Raw genomic sequence first — 21,404 nt, 5'->3', positions numbered from 1 at the left:
CTGTAACTTTATATATGTCTATATGTTTATTACACTGGTGGCAATAGCACCAGCATAGTTATGGTTCAGTCCATAGGAAAGGACTTTTTGTTTCCTTAATAAGAGAAGTTGGCCTAACAGCTAGGGCGGTCGACCTCCAATCTGGGGAACTGGGTTCGAGTCTCAGCAATGACGCTGAACATCCTGTGATTCTGGGCAAATCACTCAGGGCCAGATGTATAAAGCCGTTTGCGATTCGCAAACGCCAGAATTCGCAGAATTCCGGTGTTTGCGAATCGCAAACTGTGTTTTGGTATGTATGTGCAAAATCGCAAAATAAGGAATCGCAAAAATTGTGATTCCTTATTTTGCTTAAGCATTTAAGGAATCGCAATTTTGCGATTCCTTAAATGCTATGCATCAAGCATTTTTTTTTTGCAAATCCACATTAAGAAATCGCAAATTACCACCAACTTGTAGTTGGTGGTAATTTGCGATTTCTTTTACAAATTCACTTTTTGGCATTTGTTAAGGTGCCATGTGGCGCTCATACATGCCTTTAGGGCATGCGCCATATGCGCAACACATGTAAGTTTCAGGGGTGCAGCAGGGTGTCCTTTGGACACCCCTGCACCCTTGAAATTATTCTCAATTTGCGATTAGCAAATTGTGAATCGCAAATTGAGAATAACTTCACATTCCTTCCTATGGGCCTCATGGCCCATAGAAATGAATGGGAAATTATTCCTTAATTGCGTTTAGCAATTTGATAATCGCAATTAAGGAATTTTAAGAAATCGCTAAAAAATAGCGAATTTCTATATACATCCCAATTTGCAATTCCCAATTAGCGATTTCTTAAAAATCGCTATTTGGGAATCGCAAATGATGGGGATGATACATCTGCGCCTTAATCTCCCCGTGCCTAACAAAAATGATTGTGTGTCCTCAAGTAACGTAACTGGAGCTCTGTAAAGCGCTCTTGTTAAAAAGGGTTCCAAAGACAACCGGTAACCAAAGACCCTTTTATGTTGCCCGGCGGTATCGCCTCTATGACCCACCAATATTAATCAATGAAGAAGCAGGCGCTGGAGACTGGAAGGCGGGAAACGAGGATTTTATTCTCTCCGGAGGAGAACACATCAATTCAGACAGCAAGTATCGTCACGAGGTGCTCTACCCGCATCTCTGAGGCCTGGCCTCTTATACACAGGTTTACGAACTTTATTGTATGTAACACATTCTTGCAATGCTTTGAAGTATGAAAGGACATCCTCGGAATCTCCCCTTCAGGCCCGTTCCCACACACATTTACAGTTGGATTCCCCACCCCGGTCACAACAGGTGATAGTTGTCACACAGCAGGGCATTCCGCCGATTCACGGAATGCATGGGGTTGATCGGATCTCATGGGGTGGGGGCTTTGATCGGTTCGGGGGTCTTTTGATGGGGAGGGGAAACTTCCTACTGTACGGGGTAATAAACAGTATCCGCAGGGTCAGGTGGCAGCCTGGGAACGAGGAAGACAAACGGGGACACAGGAAAAGGGGGTTTGCATCAAAAGGGTTTGAGGCCATGAAAGGAATGAGGGGAGGTGTCGCGCTGGGAACAGGATGGGATTCCGTGGTGAAGCCGTGCTGGAGAGGGGTTTATGACCCAAGGCATGAGAGAGCGGGGGTTGTCAGCGTGCGGGGGAATGCTTGCGAGGTTGAGAGAGAGAGAGAGACGCGCTGGCTATTAGTGAGGGGCAGGGAGGCCATGGTGCTCAAAATGGCTGCCGCTTACGCGCATGAATGGGCCTGGAAAGGGGGCAAGATGGCGCAGATAATGTTCACCAAGATTGTATTCATTTTTCACAGTCCTCCCTTTAACATTTCCAAGACATCTTGCTGGCCTATTTCCTATCTACACCTATATGCAGCAATCACAAGTAAGGGAGAGGGGACTTAGGCAAAGGAACTGCGCATATACATCATTTCATAAACATCACATTGAAAAATCTCATCATCTAGTAAGCGGGTTCATTGTTAAGTTGGTTGCAGGAAAAATCATCATAATGCAATATCAGACTAGAATTACACAGTGAGGGCGTCGGGTACAGATCATAGAATAAGAACTGGTGAGTTATCATATAAGTAAGTCCTTTGTATACAGCGGGTGCATAGTCAGTCCAATGGCGATTGGGAGAGAAAGGAGATACAGTAAAAATGTCAGAGTTCTCGTTGTCCTTTGTCGTCTTCTGTCAGCACTGTTGAGCATCTGGATTACCTATCAACAGAAATGTTCATGTGGATTGAGTCGTTGGAGGTCTGCGGGCAAGGGTACTTTTTGTTTTGTTTCGCCAGGCCCCATAGGAGCAATGCGTTACGGTTTTGGAACAGGTGCACTTTCTTTTGTAGCGCAGAGCATTGATTTGCAATAAAAATGCGATTGTTCCAGAATTGTGAGATCTGTTCGTGTCTTGAGTCTCTGTGATGGGCATTTCCTGTTGCTTCCATCATCTTCAGGGTGTTTGGTAGCGGGCAGAACCACAGACTTTGTTTATTCTTTTCTTCGGGGGCGACCCTTGGTGGAGTTCTAGGTCACCATTCTGGGATTTTACACAGTTCGTGGTCTACTTAGTTGGAGCTCCCTCCCTTCTGACGTAGGGAGTACTCTTCTCTGGGTAGCTCAGTAGGATTTGGAGGAACTTGGGAGTTCGGGTGGAAAGGTGCGGGTGTGAACAGTCCTTATGGTAGGTCGGAGGAAGAGGGGATGGAGCAAGGCCAAGTCGGGAACAGATCAGGGGGAGGCGGAGAGTTTGGCGTCAGGCGAGTCCGTGACCATGTTCAGAGAGCGGGGGCTTTTTGGCATACGTTGATCATAGAGCAGGGGCTTCAGGTCAGCCCTTTCCTTAGCTTTGTTTGAAACAGTGCCCCGTCCTGCGACTCCTTACTGCCGTGGTCTCGCCTTGGCCTCCGTTGCTGATGTTCCACAATCCGCAGTCAGGCCGCGTGCTCCCACATCCGGTCTCTTTCTCCTCCGACAGTGATATCCTTAAATGAGTGTTGAAAAGACAGTCTTTAGAGATTTTGCAGAAAAAGGTAACTACATGAATCTATTTTCTTTCCCAACACCAAGCGACTAGCGTAAGCACTCGCTGCATTTGAGATTTTTGCGGCTTACGTATAAACAATTGATGATGGGTTTGCTGGATTCCTTACAACTTCCTTTTGTTGGCTAATTCTTTGACGCTTTGATGATTATTACGTTCATTTGTCATATGTCTATTATAGTAGATGTCAGTTCTTCTGGCAGAGGCCCATTTCCCTAGTACAAGTCTTGAAAGGCTAGGCTGGTCTTCCGGGCCTTGTATTTTACAAAAAGTGCAACGTGCTATTCACCATAGTCCGATAAGCATCCTTCTGAGGGATGAACATAGGCTAAACAAGTCTGCATTACATAAAAACATCCTATTTTCAACCATGCTTACTGCAACAAGTTCTTTCGTTTTTCAATCTAATTTTCAACTTTGCACACATCCTTCTAACTTTCTATATAAATCCTCGCAACCTGGTTACTACAAAAACTCGGGAGGGGTGGTTTGCAATAATTATTAAACTTATCCTCGGGGAGGGAGGGATCTGATGGATACCAAACTGGGAGCATTTTGGGTAGATGGGGGTGTCTCGATCATTTCTTACAGCTTGGGGTACGGAGACAATTTTCAATGGGGATGGTCGCATTACCACAGACACATTTTTATCATAGGAGCCACTGACAAATAGTTCCCTGAGAGTGGGTCAAATTTAGGGAACCTTAGTCGTCTTACCTGTCCCTTTCCTATCGGCCAATTTAAATTTCATCCATATTTTAGTAGAAAAGGAGAGGTAGTAACGTGGTACCAATACAATTTTATTTAGGACAGATTTGCGCAAATACTTGTGGTATTTGGAGCCAATCAGGAGATGCACCAGGTTCGCCAATTAGGTGCCAGTTGCTAGGAAGAGGGAAAGTGTGGAGGGGTGGAAGAGTGAGTGAGAGAAAGAGAGAGAGAGAGAGAGAGAGAGAGAGAGAGAGAGAGAGAGAGACAATAGGCCGGACAATACACGTGTGACATAGAGAATGACCGTGTATTGTTTGGGCTATTCAGTGCGTTACCCAACGTTAGACGTTTCGGGTCTGTTGTTAGGAGGTGGGAAGCATGCAGTTTTGGGACAGAAAAGCGTTAGATTTGGTAAAAAGGTCGTGAGAGCGTCCTTGTTGTGTCATTTTGTAGCGCTAGTCCGTCTTCATGCATCGGGCGTGACGTGGTTCCAGATCCCTTATGATACTCTAATCGGGATTCTAATGTAACCTGCAGAGGGAAAAGGGGGAGAAAAAGGGGAGGTAGGGGGACAACATTCGAACACATCAAATGTAAGGGCACGAAAATCCTTTACTTACCACATACTCGTACTTGTCTCTTCGGGATATAATCCCTTAGGGTGCTGGTTTCTTAAAGTCATGGGGGCAGGCAATGTGATAGGTGGTTCATGGGGAGGTTCGAGGATGGCATTAAGGATCGTGTGTAGTAAAAAAACGCTAAAAAAAAGGAATCAGAGGTGCCTAGCGCGAGGTACCCGGTTTCGTAGATGTATCCGGTCATCGGGGTCCCTAAATCATTCCCAAAGCTGTGATGTTCTTAAGGCATACCAGTTCTTCGTTCAACCCTGTACCTTAGTACCCTCGACCACCATATCCTTATAACAATTTATCAATCACACCATTTTACTTTACCCATTCTCTGAAGTCGAGGTCCTTCTTCATAAGCAGCGTATCATACCTTCGTTTTGACCATCAGCCCAGGGCCGAACAACCATTTCTCGGATAACCTTAAAAAGAGAGCAGAACAGTTGCGCACAGAAAAACCCTCCCACCGATACCCGTATTTACAAAAGTACGCGGGGCCTATCCATAGCTTTTAAGACTTTTATTTGTAGAATTATTCAGTACGTAAAATGTGAGAGCGCAATTCATATTTTGGCCTGACATGTCGTCGATGGAAGCACATACAGTAGGGGGTTATTTTGTAGTACAAGAACATGTAAAAAGGTCTAATTAATTATTTGTGAGTAACCAAAAACATTTCATTGCGTGGCGAAGGTATCAGGGGCATTTCAGTTCATAGATGGAAACACAGTCAAGCTCATCGTAATCACATTTCCTAAATGCAAACCGCGGGCGTGCATCATGAGCGACGTTAGGTATCAGTTACAACAAATATCAAAAATAAATTGTTCATTGAAATCAACATTTTTACAGAACCTCTTCTTAAATGTCTGCCAAGTGAACCCTCCTCCCTTTAACATCGAGTGCGCAATGGTTCATATATATACATATATATCTTATTACATCAAGTTTCATTAGCTAAGGAACACCACGAGGCACCCGTAAGTTCCATTGATACCAGCGCCATTTTGGGCGAGGCCGGTTTAGTCCGGAAGTAGCATCAGGGGCAAAATATCCCCGACAATTGGCGGTTTGGACCAGAGTCCCTTTCGGCAGTTCAAAAGAAAGCTGTGCTAACAGAGGGCTGGTGGTGTGGACTGTCAATCAAGAGAGGGAGGGAGTAGAGTCTTTCTTACCGGGTCATGTTGATGTTCAGCCGGAACTTACTCAAGTTCGTTAGCCCATAATGTTCCTGGGTGGTTCAGACGGAAGCTGATGCAGACACGAGAGCACCGCCATCTTGTTGCTGTGCCGTGGTTATTTCATTTGAGATCAATGCAACTGTTCCTCACCGGAAGCCTGAAGGGGTCGAGGGCCCTTGGGACTTTGGTAGAATCTTCAAAGTCGAGGGGATGTTTGTCGATGGTGGGGGCTTGCGCCCAGGTGGGCAAGTGCCCGAGTTGCAACTTTGGACAAAAGTTATTCCAGCGGCCTAGACCCGCCTTTTCGAGGGCCCAGACGCCATTTTGAGATCCTTGTGGCAGCCACCTTTGCCGTATCCGTCAGGAGTGGAAGAAACTTCTCGTGATGGCGAAGGACAGAGCATCATGCTGCTGGAGCTGGACATTTTGGTTCGGGGCGCCAGGGTGCAGCAGTGGAGCCTTCGTCTGGGGAGGTGAGAAAGGCTCGTCTGTGCCGCCTTCCTCTCCCGGCGCATCCTACGCCGTCCCTTGGAATCAGGGGCGCACATGATGACCACCCTACACCCCTGATTCCGACTCTTGGGGGACCACTGTACGTCCGGTGCTCCGTAAATATGCCCGTCGGACATTGTATGTCCTGTTCTGAGAAAGTATACCAGTCGGGCATTGTATGTCCTGTGCTATGCAAGTATACCAGGCGGGCATTGTATGTCCTGTGTTACGGAAATATACCAGCCGGACATTATATTTCCTGTGCAGCGCAGGTATATGGCCGTCGCCCGGCTGGAGGACATCGGCGCCGGACCAGGGCAGGGAAGCCTCCTACCTGTGGAGGTGGAAGAGGCTCGTCCGCGTCGCCTCTTCCTCCCTGCCCACCCTGCATCCGTTCGATGGAGGAATTCGTGATGGCCGGACCAGAAGATACGAGGGAGGGGGTCATTTGCAGCCGCCCCCTCCCTACCTGCGGCCCGGGGGACGCCATCCCTGGAAGGGCGGTATGGGAAGACCATTTCATTGCCTGCTTGGCGGAGCCTCCAGGACTTTCTCGCCAGCGACCTCCTTTTGGCTCATGGCTGCTGGCAGGCCCCGCCCCACACGTGCTAGGTGTTCCGGATGGGCGGGACCATCGAACTGTTACATTGGAGGACTTCCGGAGTGAGCATAACACGTTTTGTATTTTTCCTATCAGTAAAGTTTGTTTTAGAAAGTTCTACTAGTTATTCTATTTACCGTTGGTTGTGTGTTTCCTTTACCGTGATTAAATCCTAAGTTTTATACAATAGACGCTTGGCTTCCTTGAGTCTTTTCTTTAACGGGGGGTTGTTCACACTGACCTGCAGTTGTGTTTGTTTTTCAGAGTGGGGGAGCAACAGAGAGCAATCAGTCCCAGAACTCTAACATGTCGTTAAAATTGGCCTGACGAAATCTGTGCCACCGAGCATAATCAAACGGGGTGGTCCTGTCTGTTCTGTCTGCACTAGTCTGATTGGTTTTTATCTCACGTCTTTTTTCTTTCTGTCGGTCCGTCCTTCCCGTCAACCCTCCATTCTTACCTATGCTTTGCAGAGTCGGGCATTGGACTTTCCAGTGTCCAAGACGTTTACAGAAAGCACATTGGTTTTGTTTTAAATCTGTCCGTCCTGTGCGTAATGTCGGGGGATTACCTTCAGGTCGTTGTGTTCCGGGGTTGGCTTGTCGGCACATCCCCTTACACCATTCGCTTTTCATGTCTACTCCTCGGGGCTGTGCCATCGCTGGCCCTTCCCTTTGCCTACTAGACGTTTGGAGGTTTGTCCGTCGTGTCCCTTCACTTTTTCTAAATTCGTCGCTTTCCCTTCGTTGCGTTGCTTCTTTGCGCCACATACCGAGACTATCGAGCATAATAGGTGTTGTTTCATTCCTACGAAGGGCTATTTCTACTGTTTCTATTTTGTCGAGATCAAAGGATCCTCTCAGTGGCCACTGTCTTTCTCGATCCCTTTTTGTATATTTATGCCACAGCTCACTATAGGCTATAGCAATTAATCCATGCTTCATGAACATGTCCTTATTAGGGGTGCCTTCCAGCGGAGCCGGATGGTTCATCTCTAATAAGCGGTCCGGGTTAAACAGGCTACTGACCAGTGGGGAGAAGACAGGCATGACGGATCACAATGGGATAATAGTCAGCACTACCTATCTTATCACTGCGCGCAAAGACTAGACAGAATATTTCTATTCTACGTTGTTTGCACGTAGTGAATACCTCATGAACCAATTCTGAGCAATCAATCAATGTTAGGTCAAAAATAAAAAATCAATATGGTCAATGGGGAGAATAAGTAGGCTCGCAAAGGTTCGCGTCACCTACCCTTTCACTATCTGTAAAGAGGGGACCTAATCTTCCCTGTTTTCAGACAGAGAATCTCCAGAAAACAATCTATAACAGTTAATCAATGGGGCAAAGGGGCAATTGTTCAGTGGGGGAGAAAAATAGGTCCGACGGGTGCGTACCTATCCTTCGCTGTTTATAAAGGGAGAGCCTGTTGTTTCTCCGTTTGTAGACAGTGAATCTCCAATAAATTAACAAAGAGTAATACTAGTATTTTCGCAACAATTATCAATTTCTTTCAATTATCTATCACTTTCGCAATTCGTCGTGTTTACACGACCTTACCCGGACCGCATGGACAGTTTCTCGTCTTCCGAATCCAGCGCCCGATCGTCCTCTTCTCTTCGTACTTCTCGTGGCACTCCTGATGGTTCCCAGTCAGTACCGCAGATCACTCGAGAGAGGTCTGTTCGGAACCAGTGAAGTTCGGATGATCGGCTGTCAGACGAGGGTCTATCGGACAGGGTACCTTCCGATCGTTGCAGTCGTTCACTCTGTCGTCAGGACCTCTCCCACTGGATCCACGAGTCGCTGATGGGCCCCACGTTTGGGACGCCAATTGTTAAAAAGGGTTCCAAAGACAACCGGTAACCAAAGACCCTTTTATGTTGCCCGGCGGTATCGCCTCTATGACCCACCAATATTAATCAATGAAGAAGCAGGCGCTGGAGACTGGAAGGCGGGAAACGAGGATTTTATTCTCTCCGGAGGAGAACACATCAATTCAGACAGCAAGTATCGTCACGAGGTGCTCTACCCGCATCTCTGAGGCCTGGCCTCTTATACACAGGTTTACGAACTTTATTGTATGTAACACATTCTTGCAATGCTTTGAAGTATGAAAGGACATCCTCGGAATCTCCCCTTCAGGCCCGTTCCCACACACATTTACAGTTGGATTCCCCACCCCGGTCACAACAGGTGATAGTTGTCACACAGCAGGGCATTCCGCCGATTCACGGAATGCATGGGGTTGATCGGATCTCATGGGGTGGGGGCTTTGATCGGTTCGGGGGTCTTTTGATGGGGAGGGGAAACTTCCTACTGTACGGGGTAATAAACAGTATCCGCAGGGTCAGGTGGCAGCCTGGGAACGAGGAAGACAAACGGGGACACAGGAAAAGGGGGTTTGCATCAAAAGGGTTTGAGGCCATGAAAGGAATGAGGGGAGGTGTCGCGCTGGGAACAGGATGGGATTCCGTGGTGAAGCCGTGCTGGAGAGGGGTTTATGACCCAAGGCATGAGAGAGCGGGGGTTGTCAGCGTGCGGGGGAATGCTTGCGAGGTTGAGAGAGAGAGAGAGACGCGCTGGCTATTAGTGAGGGGCAGGGAGGCCATGGTGCTCAAAATGGCTGCCGCTTACGCGCATGAATGGGCCTGGAAAGGGGGCAAGATGGCGCAGATAATGTTCACCAAGATTGTATTCATTTTTCACACTCTGATACCCAATATCTTCGGGTCAAGTTTGCGCTATATAAAACTTCGGAACACAAAACATTCTATAAAAAAAATTCATCCACTTTGTATTCTTCAAGGTAAGTTTTGAGCAGATCCATTAAGTGAGGGGTAAGAACACATTTTCAGCTTTTGCAGGACATGAAAATGTCAATGGTATTGCTTCTTTTAATATAACTTTGCCAATGTTTGTTTTTTAACAGCACATGTGTCTTAAAGGAGCCAGTGTTGCTTTAAAAAACGTTTCCTGTTTGGGAATTCTCAGCCACTGCCTGATCTCCCCCTTCCCATGAATCCCCACTCACTCCCCCACCCGAGAGTGCCCACGAGGAGTCACTATGAGGGAATGTTTGCCATGAAGACATCTTTCCCTCTGTGAATCAGTTACCACTTCCTCCAAGGTGTATGTACCTCGCACCTCTTGCCTCCTCGTGAATGCTATTCAGAATGGATCGCAAAACCAGTGTTGTGAGTCAGAAAGGCTTTTCCAACTTGGGACATGGACTTAATAAAATAGAAAAAAAGCCACTTCAGTGTAGCAAGCCTTGTGATTCACGAAATGGCTTTGCATGTCAGTAGTGGCTGCTGGTGTCATTTGAAAATAGTGTGGCGTAAAATTCCATATACATTGAAAATTACTATAACCTGCTGCACAGGCCATTATTGGAGCTTTAGGGGACTGGAAAAGTGCTTATTGTCACACTTGTAGGAGTGTGATGGTTAGTAGTTGTGTTGTTACAATCATTGGCAGCGCTGGCAGGGGTAATGTGGGATGCAAGCTTCAGTGGTCTCCTAGCGAGAGCCCTGACACTTATTTTTTTATTATTATTTTTACAAATTAGGCACTGGAAGAGGTAAAAGAAACGAATAGGAGCGGTAGAACTGCTTACAGGAAGGTTGTTGTCTAAGCAAATTATTCACTTAACTTTATGGTGCGCTGTCACGTTTTACAAAGGGTGTTTTTCACATTAAACAATTTCACATTTGTCCTACAATTACAAATGGTAAGAAAATGGCACCTTTAATTTTTCACACATTTACAACCCAAGTTAGAAAATGGGTACAGCCACAGATATAAGCAAAATTAAAAGGATAACACTGCTTAAATGTTGTGCACACAAAAATGGAAAGTAAGTAACTGGGTAGCTAGCCACTACCTTATAGCGCGAAATTAGCAGCAAGAGCCTAACATGGCGTTATTTGCCTCAGAGCACCAGACACACACCACACTCCGCGGAGAGCGCAGAGTGCAGAAAACTCCACTTCACAATGTGCAGCACAGTTTTTCCCCCAGTTGCGATTGCGATGGGTAAGTTTGCGAACAGTAAGTTCAGAAGCACAAGCTGCTGCTCGGGTAGAATTTCTACCCGTGCGGCAGGAATACCAGCACAAACTGCAGTTCGCACTGCACTCCCTCACTCGCGGAACTTCGCTGAGTTTTTTTGTAACTTTGCGAAGTTCCGCGTAGCAAAATTACACGGACTATGCACAGGCCTATCATATCTCACCACCAGCTTGCCGGTTTAGCAGTAACTGCCATGGCCTACATGCATTTTAACCCTTCTGTATCAGCTGGTGATTTTTAATGGTGGCGGGGAGTAAAAGTATTTTTTTACTTTCACGGTGCAAGTGCGAAAGCCTGATAAAAATAAAAGGTGATCCGAGGGTTTTACACTCCCCACCCCAAAACAATTGAAGAAAAGAGGTAAAATGTGCATTTTGCAGCACATTTTGATAAACAATTTGTATAAAAAGGGTAAAGGTTAAAGGGACAATTGTGAAGTGGAGAAAATAAAGGCCTGTGGCAAATGGAAAATGAACCAGCAGAACACAATAAAGGCATGTGGCATAAGGCGGCTATAGTGCAGAGGTATGCTCAGTCCATTCAGTTTGTAATATAACACAGGCAGGGAAATTGATCATGAAATATGTTGTCTCTACACTTATCAGGCTGGTAAATGCACAGAAAGGGGCTTTAAATCAGCATAAACCTACTATATAAATCTTACGGTAATCTAGGGCCTGATTACGATGCTGGTCGGACTTTCGTCTGACTGGCACAATGGCGGAGGAAGGAGTGCCCGACTAGGTGTAGGTGGTCCCGCTGCCCGCATTACAATGTGACCGCCTTCACGGCAGTCAAAATGTGTATACTTTGCATGGTTCATGTGCAGCGGGCTGCAGCACAAGGCACAGTACAAAATGTACACATTTTAAACACCCCTGCACCCATAGCGGAGGACCTAGGGGGAAAGGGGCACTGCTAGGGATCCCCCAAAGTCACTGTCTGGCTGCCTTTTCATGGCGGGACAACCGCCATGAAAGAGCCAGCCGACAGGGTCATCCTAATTCCTATGGCAGTACCTGAGCAGGCACTGCCCTATTGTAGGTAATAGGACTCCATCCGATGCACTGACGGGATCTTTAATCCTGTCAAACACTGCAGTCTTTCCCCCCGCCAGCCAAGATCCGAACACCTGCATCCTAATGTGGAGGTCGGATCCAACGGGCTGGATGGTGGTGGGACCACCACCGATGGCCTGACGGTGATGATCCCACCGCCACAGTAATCAGGCCCCAAGTGTCCAATAAGGTGCTTATATGGAGGCCAAAACCCCCATACTCTAGGTACTATTTGCAAATGGATAGTTTAATTCTTTGTTTGGCAAGACTGTCCAAGTTGGCAGATTTGTTTTAACCATCGCTTGGATCATTGTTAGGTCAAAGAGGTAAGATGTTGTAGCCATGAAGGGACAAATAGCTGCTGCGTTTGCCGTATCTGGAGTAGATGAAAGCGTGAGTCCAATGAGAGTGAGAAAACAGTGCTGTGGAGGCTGAGGGCCAGCTATAATATTGTTCTGTATTACACAGGTGTGATAAGACGAAGGCCGAGAAGCCCCAGGAAGATGCTGTGGTGGAGCAGGCTATTAAGGGAGTCGGGCAGCACGCCTCCCTGCAGAAAAACCTCCTAGGATTAAAAGGTAACCAAACATCAGATTGTACTACATCTATTGGAGAGAGAGTTAAAGAGAGTCAAGAGGTATATGGCCAAGAGCTCTATGAAGGACTGGGGTGCTGCCAATGGAGAGAGAGAAGTGATGGAATGAAGAGCAGTGTCGGGAGAGTGTGCTGCAGATAATGGAATAAGAGCGAGATCCACAAGAGGGTTCTCCAAATTGCTGAACTATCAGAAGTTTGATCCACAGACTCATTCTGCTTTGTATGTCTTAGAAATTTCCTAAGAATGTATACATTGAGGATTGTGGGATTTAAGGCCTATGCCACAGTAGCCATTGTGCAGTCCTACTCCTCTATTCAGCACTATGACATACCTAGCATGTTTTCTTAAGTTGTACTCTGTATAATTTTATGTAGACCCCCACCCCAGTACTAAGATCTAATGAACTGCAGAGTTCCACCTAAAGTTGAGCTCTTTTAACCATCCCTATGTCCGGGCCCTGATGCAGTTGTTAGCAGCAGTTCATTTATGGTTCAAGATGAGAGCAATACTTATTGATTCTACTTGGTAGAGTCTGTACTGTGTCGTACCTGGGACCCGTAGTTCCGCCTGAGTATGCGGGGTATGAATGAGGAGTGCTGGGGTACATGAGTACTCAGCTTTAGCATACCTGCTCAATATGCATAGCTTCTCCAGTATTGGGGTGTCTTTCATGGATTCACATGCTTGAATATTCCCCGTCGTCGGAGTGGGAGTCCCACGGTAAATAAAATAGCAATAAGTACTAAATATATAATAATATATAATAAATATATATATCATAATAAGGAAAAAACCCCAAAAAATGCATACAAGAAGCATAGGGTACCTAACTAAAAAGTCCTCCATAGGAATGCATGGGAATAAAACAGTTCCAATGCAGCCTATCCTTGTCATTATGTTAGTCCAAACTGCAGCCAATCAGGCGCCAGCAGCCCTCTAGAACCTTCTCCTCAGAGCTCAAGCCCTCAGATTTTCTACCGCACGTCGTGTGTAAGGGAGTCTCCCTGAGCTCTGCTCAGTTTTTCTTCTCTTCAAGTGTTTCCAGTCTCTCCACAATGTCTTCAAGTAAGAAGTCTCTCTTCAGAGCTTGTTCCTCCTGTGGAAAGCTGAGATTATTTCATGATGACCCACACAGTAAGTGTATTTACTGCCTTTACCCGGACCATGAGGTAGGCTCATGTAAGCTCTGTAGAAAATTCTCAGAGAAAACTCTGAAGGACAGAGAAGGCCGTTTACTTGTTTGGCTTCAAAGGCTAAAGGACAAGGACAATACACTTTCTGATGCTGAAAGTCTTGTGTCAGGCCGTTCTAAAGCAGCCTCTAAACGTGGTAGTGTGCAGGAGGTGCCTTCACCATTTCTTAAAAAGAGGAAACTTGCCCTCACTTTGGCCCCTGCGGTGTCTTCACCATTACCTGCCACGTCTGGGCCCACGAGACAAAGCTCTCAGGCTCTTTCTGCTTCAATTTCCAGTTTTTCTGTGAGGAAAACGGATTTGTCGTCGACGACGGTAGTTTCAGCCCCGTCGACGAGAATGGCTGTCTCTGGTTCAAAATCGACGACGACGGTCACGACGACGCTGGCCTCTGGATCGTCGTCAGCTTTGGCGTCGACCTCATCGTCGTCGATGAGAGTGGTTCTCAGTTCTAAGACCGTGTCTTCTTTGATTCCAATTTCATCTTCGTCGACGAAGAAAGTACACTCGTCGACGACCCGGTCGTCGTCGACTAGAAGTTCGAAGACTCTGGATTCGTCGACGCCCTCGACGGTGAGCGCACCGCCGACTTCTGTCCCGTCGACGAGAGGGCCTCTTCTATCTGCTCCGTCGACGACCGCTCCGTCGACGACCGCCCCGTCGACGACCGCCCCGTCGACGACCGCCCCGTCGACGACGGCTCCGTCGACGAAGACATTAAAAGTAAAGGTTCCGTCGACAATAGCTCCGACGACGATGCCAATGAAGATTGCTCCGTCGACGGTCTCCTCGTCGGCGATGGCATCCAAGACAATTCCATCGCAGAAGACAACTGATGTCATTCCGTCGACGCGTACGCAAGGAACAGGTTCCACGCCAGCCTCTTCTTTTGCATCAATGCCTTTATTGCCTTTAAAGTCCAGCAAGCCTCAGTTCGAGACTTTTACAGAAAGTGAGATGATGAATCCTCCATCTCCGCTGTTTGCTACTGATTCTGAGCAAGAGTCTGATAACCAAGCTCAAAGTCTTTCAGATTTGAACATTAAGTGCCAAGAATTCAGTAACGACGAAGAAGATCTCTATGGCCAACATCAAGCAACTCACCCTCAAGTTCCAACTGCGATGTTGCCTATATCAATGATTTCGAACCTCCAAAGTATGTTGGAGGATTACAATCGACGTTTCCCACCAACTCCACAGGTTACGGCTGTTCCATCGGTGTTGAATCCAGTTTCGGAGCCGGCCCTAGATCCTCCTCAACCAGCGTCGCCTGTTACTGTCCACAAAACTACATCAGTTCGGGTGCACACAACAATTTATCCAGAGGATGATGATGACGAGAATCCTCCAGAACGTGAGGATGGAGAAGTTTCTGAAGTAGATGAGGATGGTGAGGAACATTTAGCGGAGTGGGATGACTATCGTGCTCAAACACCATCCCCTTCTCAGGTGCCAACGGGGGATTCTCCTCCAGTAGATATAGCAGGATTCCACCAGTTAATGGACAGGGCGGCGCAACGATTCAAATTGCCACGAGCACACAGAGAGGAAGATTGCTTCCTATACGATTTCAAGAACCAGCCCTTGAAACAAATACACACAGTCCCGATTATAGACTTCATCTGGTCTGAAGGGGAAAAGATAATGAAGACGCCTAACTCTCTACCGGCACAACTGCCGAGGTTGGAAAAGAAATACAAGGCTCCCGTGGGCTCTCCGGCATGCCTTACAGGTCAACCTAAGCCCGACTCTGTCGTCACGCAGGCAGCTCAGAGAGGTTCAAAGAATCCGGCGTCTACGATCACCGCTCCTCCAGATCGTGAGGGCCGTCGCCTAGATGCTATTGGGCGTAAATTTTCCTCCATGTCCTCTACAACGGTTCGAGTAGCTAACGCTATGGCTATATTAGGTCGTTATGACCGTCAGGCTTGGGCTGACATGTCCGCCTATGTGGCATTACTCCCGGATGCTTCCAAGGCAGAAGCACGGAAAATTCTGCAAGAAGGAGAAAGGACGGCAGAAGAACTGATTGATTGTGCAGTGGATGTGGCCTGCACTGGTTTTCGCCAACTCGCGGGAGCGGCCGTCCTGCGGCGACAGGGTTGGCTACGCTCAACTTCATTTAGACAGGAAGTTCAGGCTAGAATCCTGGATATGCCTTACGACGGCGAGTCATTATTTGGAGCGCATATTGATGAAGCGCTACAATCCATAAAAAAGGACACGGACACTGCACGTGCTTTGGGTACCCTTCAGTTTAAGAAGCAGCCCTTTCGGGGTGCTCGAGGACGTGGCACTACGTCCACTTTTCGTGGAGGAAGCAGTCAATATCGGTCCTTCAACCAAGGTAACCAACGCTTCACTGGTAACCGCCAACAGTCTTCCCGCCAGCAACCTGCCAGACCTTACAGAGGAAAGTCTAATTTCAGAGGACAATCTACCAAACGTCAATGACTTGTCTGTCGAACGGAGAATTGGAGGTCAAATCTCTCTGTTTGGTTCTCAATGGTCCTCCATTACTACGGACCGTTGGGCACTCGACATAGTGAAAAGAGGCCATGCATTGGAATTTGTCGAGGTACCTCCTCCAACACCACCTTCCGGACCGCCACCTCCGCACCTCAAAGAACTGTTTCATCAAGTTCGCCTTCTCATTCAAAAGGGTGCGGTGGAAGTAGTACCAAAGTCTCAGAGAGGGAAGGGGTTTTATTCCCGTTTTTTCCTTGTCGTCAAGAAGAACGGAGAATGGAGACCCATACTGGACTTGAGAGCACTCAATCACTATCTCAAGGATCAGACCTTCCGTATGTTAACGCTTACAGAGATCTTGCGTTTGCTCTCAGTCGGAGATTTCATGACAACCATCGATCTCCGAGACGCTTACTTCCATGTCCCTATTCTCGCGGGTCATCGCAAGTTCCTGCGTTTCAAGGTGGGGCACCTTCATTTCCAATTCAAGGTCCTTCCATTTGGCCTCCGGTCGGCCCCCAGAGTCTTTACAAAAATGTTGGCTCCGGTCATGGCTTTTCTTCGTCTCCAAGGCATACAGATATTCCCATATCTCGACGACTGCCTCCTGAAATCACAATCCCGCTCACAACTCCAACACCATACTGCAGTTTGTCAGACAGTATTCCGTTCCTTGGGTCTGTCCATCAATCTGGAGAAATCTCAATTGCAGCCAACAACTTGCAAGGATTTCCTAGGAGCAACGCTGGACACCAAACTAGCCAAAGCATTTGTCTCCCGGGAACGTCAGCAAAGGATTCTCCGACTAGTTTCGCTTCTTCTGTCAAAGAAGTGCGTTTCAGTCCGATTGTTGAAGTCCTTTCTAGGGATGGCTTCGTCGTGCATCGCTCTTGTCCCTCATTGCCGACTACGAGCACGACCTATCCAACAGGCTCTGGACAAACAGTGGCGTCAAGTCACCGGTTCCTTCAACGATCAGGTTTCCATCACCATTCCCATGAAGAAAGCACTCAAATGGTGGGCACAACCACACCAGCTAGCGGCAGGCACGTCCTTTCTGTTCAACACCCCAGATCTGACTCTAACGACGGATGCCTCCCTGGAGGGCTGGGGAGCTCACCTCCAAGACCTCCCCGTCAAAGGGAAATGGACTTTGCATCAAAAGACCTGGCACATAAACAAGTTGGAGCTTATGGCTATCTTTTTGGCCCTGAAATCATTTCAACCAGTGCTGCAGGGGGAGTCAGTTCTCATACAGACGGACAACACGACCTGCATGCATTATATAAACAAACAGGGCGGAACAAAGTCTCCGGTGTTATCCCGTCTGGCAGAGGCGATTTGGGACTGGTCCATCAATCATCAAATCCAAATCACCGCAGTTCATCTTCCGGGGTTGTCCAACCTTCTGGCGGATTCTCTAAGCAGGTCCCGATCATCCAACCACGAGTGGGAACTCCACCAGCCAACACTCGATATGGTCTTCCACCGTTGGGGATTTCCGGAAATCGACCTATTTGCGACTCCAGTGAACCGCAAATGCCCCGCTTACGCAAGCTGGCATCCCCACAAAGGATCCCAAGGCAATGCCCTTTTGATGGATTGGTCGAATCTCTTCGCCTACGCTTTTCCTCCGATCCCTCTAGTGCCTCGAGTACTTTGGAAGATGCGGAGAGAACCCTGCCACATCCTTCTGATTGCTCCCAGGTGGCCACGACAGGCGTGGTTCTCGGAGCTGCTACTCCTGTCTCAATGCAAACCCATTCTTCTTCATCCTCGAATGGATCTTCTCTCCATGAACAGGGGTCAAATCTACCATCCGGACCCCTCTTCCCTGAGCTTGTCAGCCTGGAACCCGAGCACTGTGAATTTGCACATCTGACCATCCCTCAGGAATGTCGTGACATCCTTGCACAGGCCAGGGCTCCATCAACTATAAAAACCTACAAGTTAAAATGGAAACGTTTTTGCCACTGGTGTGCAGACGCCGGAGTACATCCTTTGCATGCCACGCCCGCTGAGCTCCTCCCTTTCTTTCTCCATCTAGCTCAGTCGGGTTTGTCACATGCTACTTTAAGGGTTTTTCTGGCGGCAATATCACGCTTTCGCCATGATGGCTCCGCCTCCCTATGCTCTTCCAGAGTGATACGCCAATTTTTCAAGGGACTTCTTCGGACTTTTTTTCCAGTTCGGCGTCCCCCTCCCGAGTGGCGCCTCAACATTGTCCTATCACAATTAATGACTGCACCTTTTGAACCAATCCATAAAGCAGACCTCAAGTATGTCACCTGGAAGGTCGCGCTTTTACTTGCCTTGACGTCTTCACGTAGAATGAGTGATTTGCACGCATTCACGATCAAACCACCATTTCTACAGTTTAAACCGGATTCTGTGCTTTTACGCACTAACCCTACTTTCCTTCCAAAAGTGCCTTCAGACTTCCATATTAATGAGCCTGTTATATTGAAGTCTTTCTTTGCTAATCCGCAAACTCCTGCAGAGCAGCGATTGCACTCCTTGGACATTAAAAGATGTTTAAAATTTTACATCAGCAGAACAGCCCAGTTCCGAAAATCAGATCAACTCTTTGTAGCCTATGGCCGCTTTCAAAAAGGGCGGCAAGTCACCAAACCTACAGTAGCTCGCTGGGTGGCTTCGGCGATTGCTTTCTGCCATCAGAAAGCGGGAAAGCCTTTACAGACTGCAGTACGGGCCAAAAACGGAATTGTCAAGGGGAAAAAGCCATGAACTTCGGCATAAAAAACCCCAGCTGATGTCCTTGTAAGTGTCTATAGCTCTAAAATCAAGGCGGGGGACACAACAAACAATCGGGTCCTTCTTCCGGGGACTGCAGCTCCTCTGTTCTCAGCGCGACTGAAAGCGCCCAAACAGCACACAATGAGGCGAATAGCCTACAAAAAACACGGAAGTAGAGGATGCTGCTTAGACTCCACGCAGCTAACACGCCGGCCGGCGACCCTAGGGGAAGTATCCCTGACTGTCCGAGGAGCCGTGAAACGAGGGGACCGGAGCCCCAGGTCCCTCGAGTTACAAACCAAACACCACAGCTCCAAAACAAAAAACGAAGGAAAGTGGGAGCAAAGGAGGGAGGAGGGGGCGGGGTGGGATTAAGGCTTCTCCTATCTCCACTAACTGAAGTGAAAAAACGGAACAACCAGGAAAACGTGAAGGGCAAGGCAAGGGCAAGGCAAAACCAGGACTAAAGAAACAAAGGGGATAATTTAAATAGGAACACGAGCCCGTGAACCAAATTTTCTTACTACGTGGATAACAAGACCCAGAACCTGGAACCCAAAGCTAAAAGATACCAAGCACTGAGCAAAGGTAAGGGCGGTTCCTAAATACCCTCAAAGCCAATCATGTGATGGTGGAGCATGGCCATAGAAGAGAGACTAGACCTCATTCCTAACACCGCCGTCGTCCAAGAAGCGGCGTTCGGCGTCGAGGACCAAGACCCCTCCGCCGTCGACAGTAGCTCGTCGATCGGTGTCGAGGACGCAGTCTCCGTCAGTGCATCGTCGGCGCTCGGCGTCGATGGTGCCCAATACCCCTCCCCCGTTGTCGCACAGGCAATCGACGTCAAGACAGAGAACTCCGTCGACGGCCGGCCATCGCCGTTCGACGTCGAGGCAGGGAGCTCCGTCGACGACTGGACATCGTCGTTCGACGTCGAGAGAGAAGCCTCCGTCGACGAGGGGACATCGTCGTTCGACGTCGAGACAGAGAGCTCCGTCGACAGCCGGTCATCGCTGTTCGACGTCGAGACAGAGGACTCCGTCGACGGCTACTCATCTCCGCTCGACGTCGAGAGACTACAGACCCTCTCATGGACATTCAAGGTCGAGATTGTTTGACCCTCCGACTCCTCGAAGGCTTTCGACGGCGAGAGAAGAACGCTCGACGTCGAGGCATTCAGATGTGATCATGGTGACGGAGTCTGCTTCCCGTCATTCATCTTTACGGTCCTCTGGCTCCTCAACTGAACCTTCAAGGTCCAGAAGTCCTGTGCACAGATCTCCTGAGCGTCGGCCAGATCTTTCGGCCGAGCGAATCAGGTTGTCACCTAGATGGTTCAAATCTTTGGACCATTTGCGAGATTCTGGGGCTACCAAGCGTATGCAGGAATATGCCAGCCCACACCACAGGTCTCCGCTTCAGGATCTGGTGGAGGAGATGGACAGGCGTAGCCCTCCCAGGCGCAAATCACCTGTGAGACCACCAACCAAATCACCCAGAAGATCCCGATCTCCTAGGAGGGAACCTCGGACGGAAGATCGGATCAGGTCTCGCTCCCCTAGGCGCAAATCGCCAGTGAGATCACCAGCCAGATCTCCCAGAAGATCCCGGTCTCCTAGAAGGGAACCTCGGACAGAAGATCGGATCAGGTCTCGCTCTCCTAGACGGGAGGAGGGTTCAAAAAGGTCGCGGGAGCGGAGACACAGTGCTCACCGTAGACGTCGACGTACTCCGTCTACTTCCTCTACCTCGTCTACCAGATCGTCCAAGAGGGACTACTCCCCTACGTTGACAGACAGTCCTACGTCCAGGTCCTCCCCAGTGGATGACATTGGCACGTATCTGGATGTACTGCAAAGAGGAGCACTTAAACTGAACATTGAGATGTGTGTCCCTCAAGTAACAACGACAGTCATTTTTGAGACTTTACACAAGAAAGCCATCTCCCGGCCTCTGCTGCCTTTAGTCCCGGGGATTATGGATCCTGTCAAGGAGGTTTTCCTAACCCCAGCAGCGATCAGAGCGGTACCAGCCCGCATTCAGAAGTACAAACCAGCATCTTCTGACCCGCCAAAACCAACCTACACGAAGGAATAAAAGAAGTTGCCGAATGGATGAAACAAAGCCGTCTGAAACTGAACTCAGATAAAACAGAAGTCCTCATCTTAGGTACATCCCCCTCTTCATGGGACGACTCTTGGTGGCCGGAAGCCCTTGGAAAAGCACCCATCCCGACAGACCACGCACGGAACCTAGGCGTTATCCTGGATTCTTCACTCTCAATGAACAGACAAGTCAACGCCGTATCCTCATCCTGCTTCAACATTCTTCGCATGCTCAAAAAAACATTTCGCTGGATCCCCACCGAAACCAGAAAAACAGTCACCCATGCTCTGGTCACGAGCCGACTGGACTACGGCAACACCCTCTACGCAGGTACTACCGCTAAACTCCAGAAGAAACTCCAACGAATCCAAAACGCCTCAGCCAGGATCATATTAGACATCCCGCGTAACGAACACATCTCTGGCCACCTGAAAGACCTCCACTGGCTACCTGTCAATAAGA

The 21,404-nt window shown here is 48.3% G+C and overlaps 1 protein-coding gene across 1 annotated transcript in view; it reads left to right on the top strand.

The window, feature by feature from the left end:
- LOC147710014 (E3 ubiquitin-protein ligase TRIM39-like) overlaps positions 1–21,404 on the top strand; it is a 541,081-nt gene that overhangs the window by 432,023 nt on the left and 87,654 nt on the right. The window contains exon 5 of the mRNA XM_086920687.1: positions 12,288–12,397. Coding sequence (XP_086776813.1) covers positions 12,288–12,397 — 110 coding nt within the window. The remainder of the gene's footprint in view (positions 1–12,287; positions 12,398–21,404) is intronic.

The sequence above is a fragment of the Lissotriton vulgaris genome, chromosome 5, assembly GCF_964263255.1.
Source record: "Lissotriton vulgaris chromosome 5, aLisVul1.2, whole genome shotgun sequence".
Lineage (NCBI taxonomy): Eukaryota > Metazoa > Chordata > Amphibia > Caudata > Salamandridae > Lissotriton > Lissotriton vulgaris.
The sequence above is the reverse complement of the archived record's forward strand: the minus strand, read 5'-3'. Positions and strand labels throughout refer to the sequence as shown.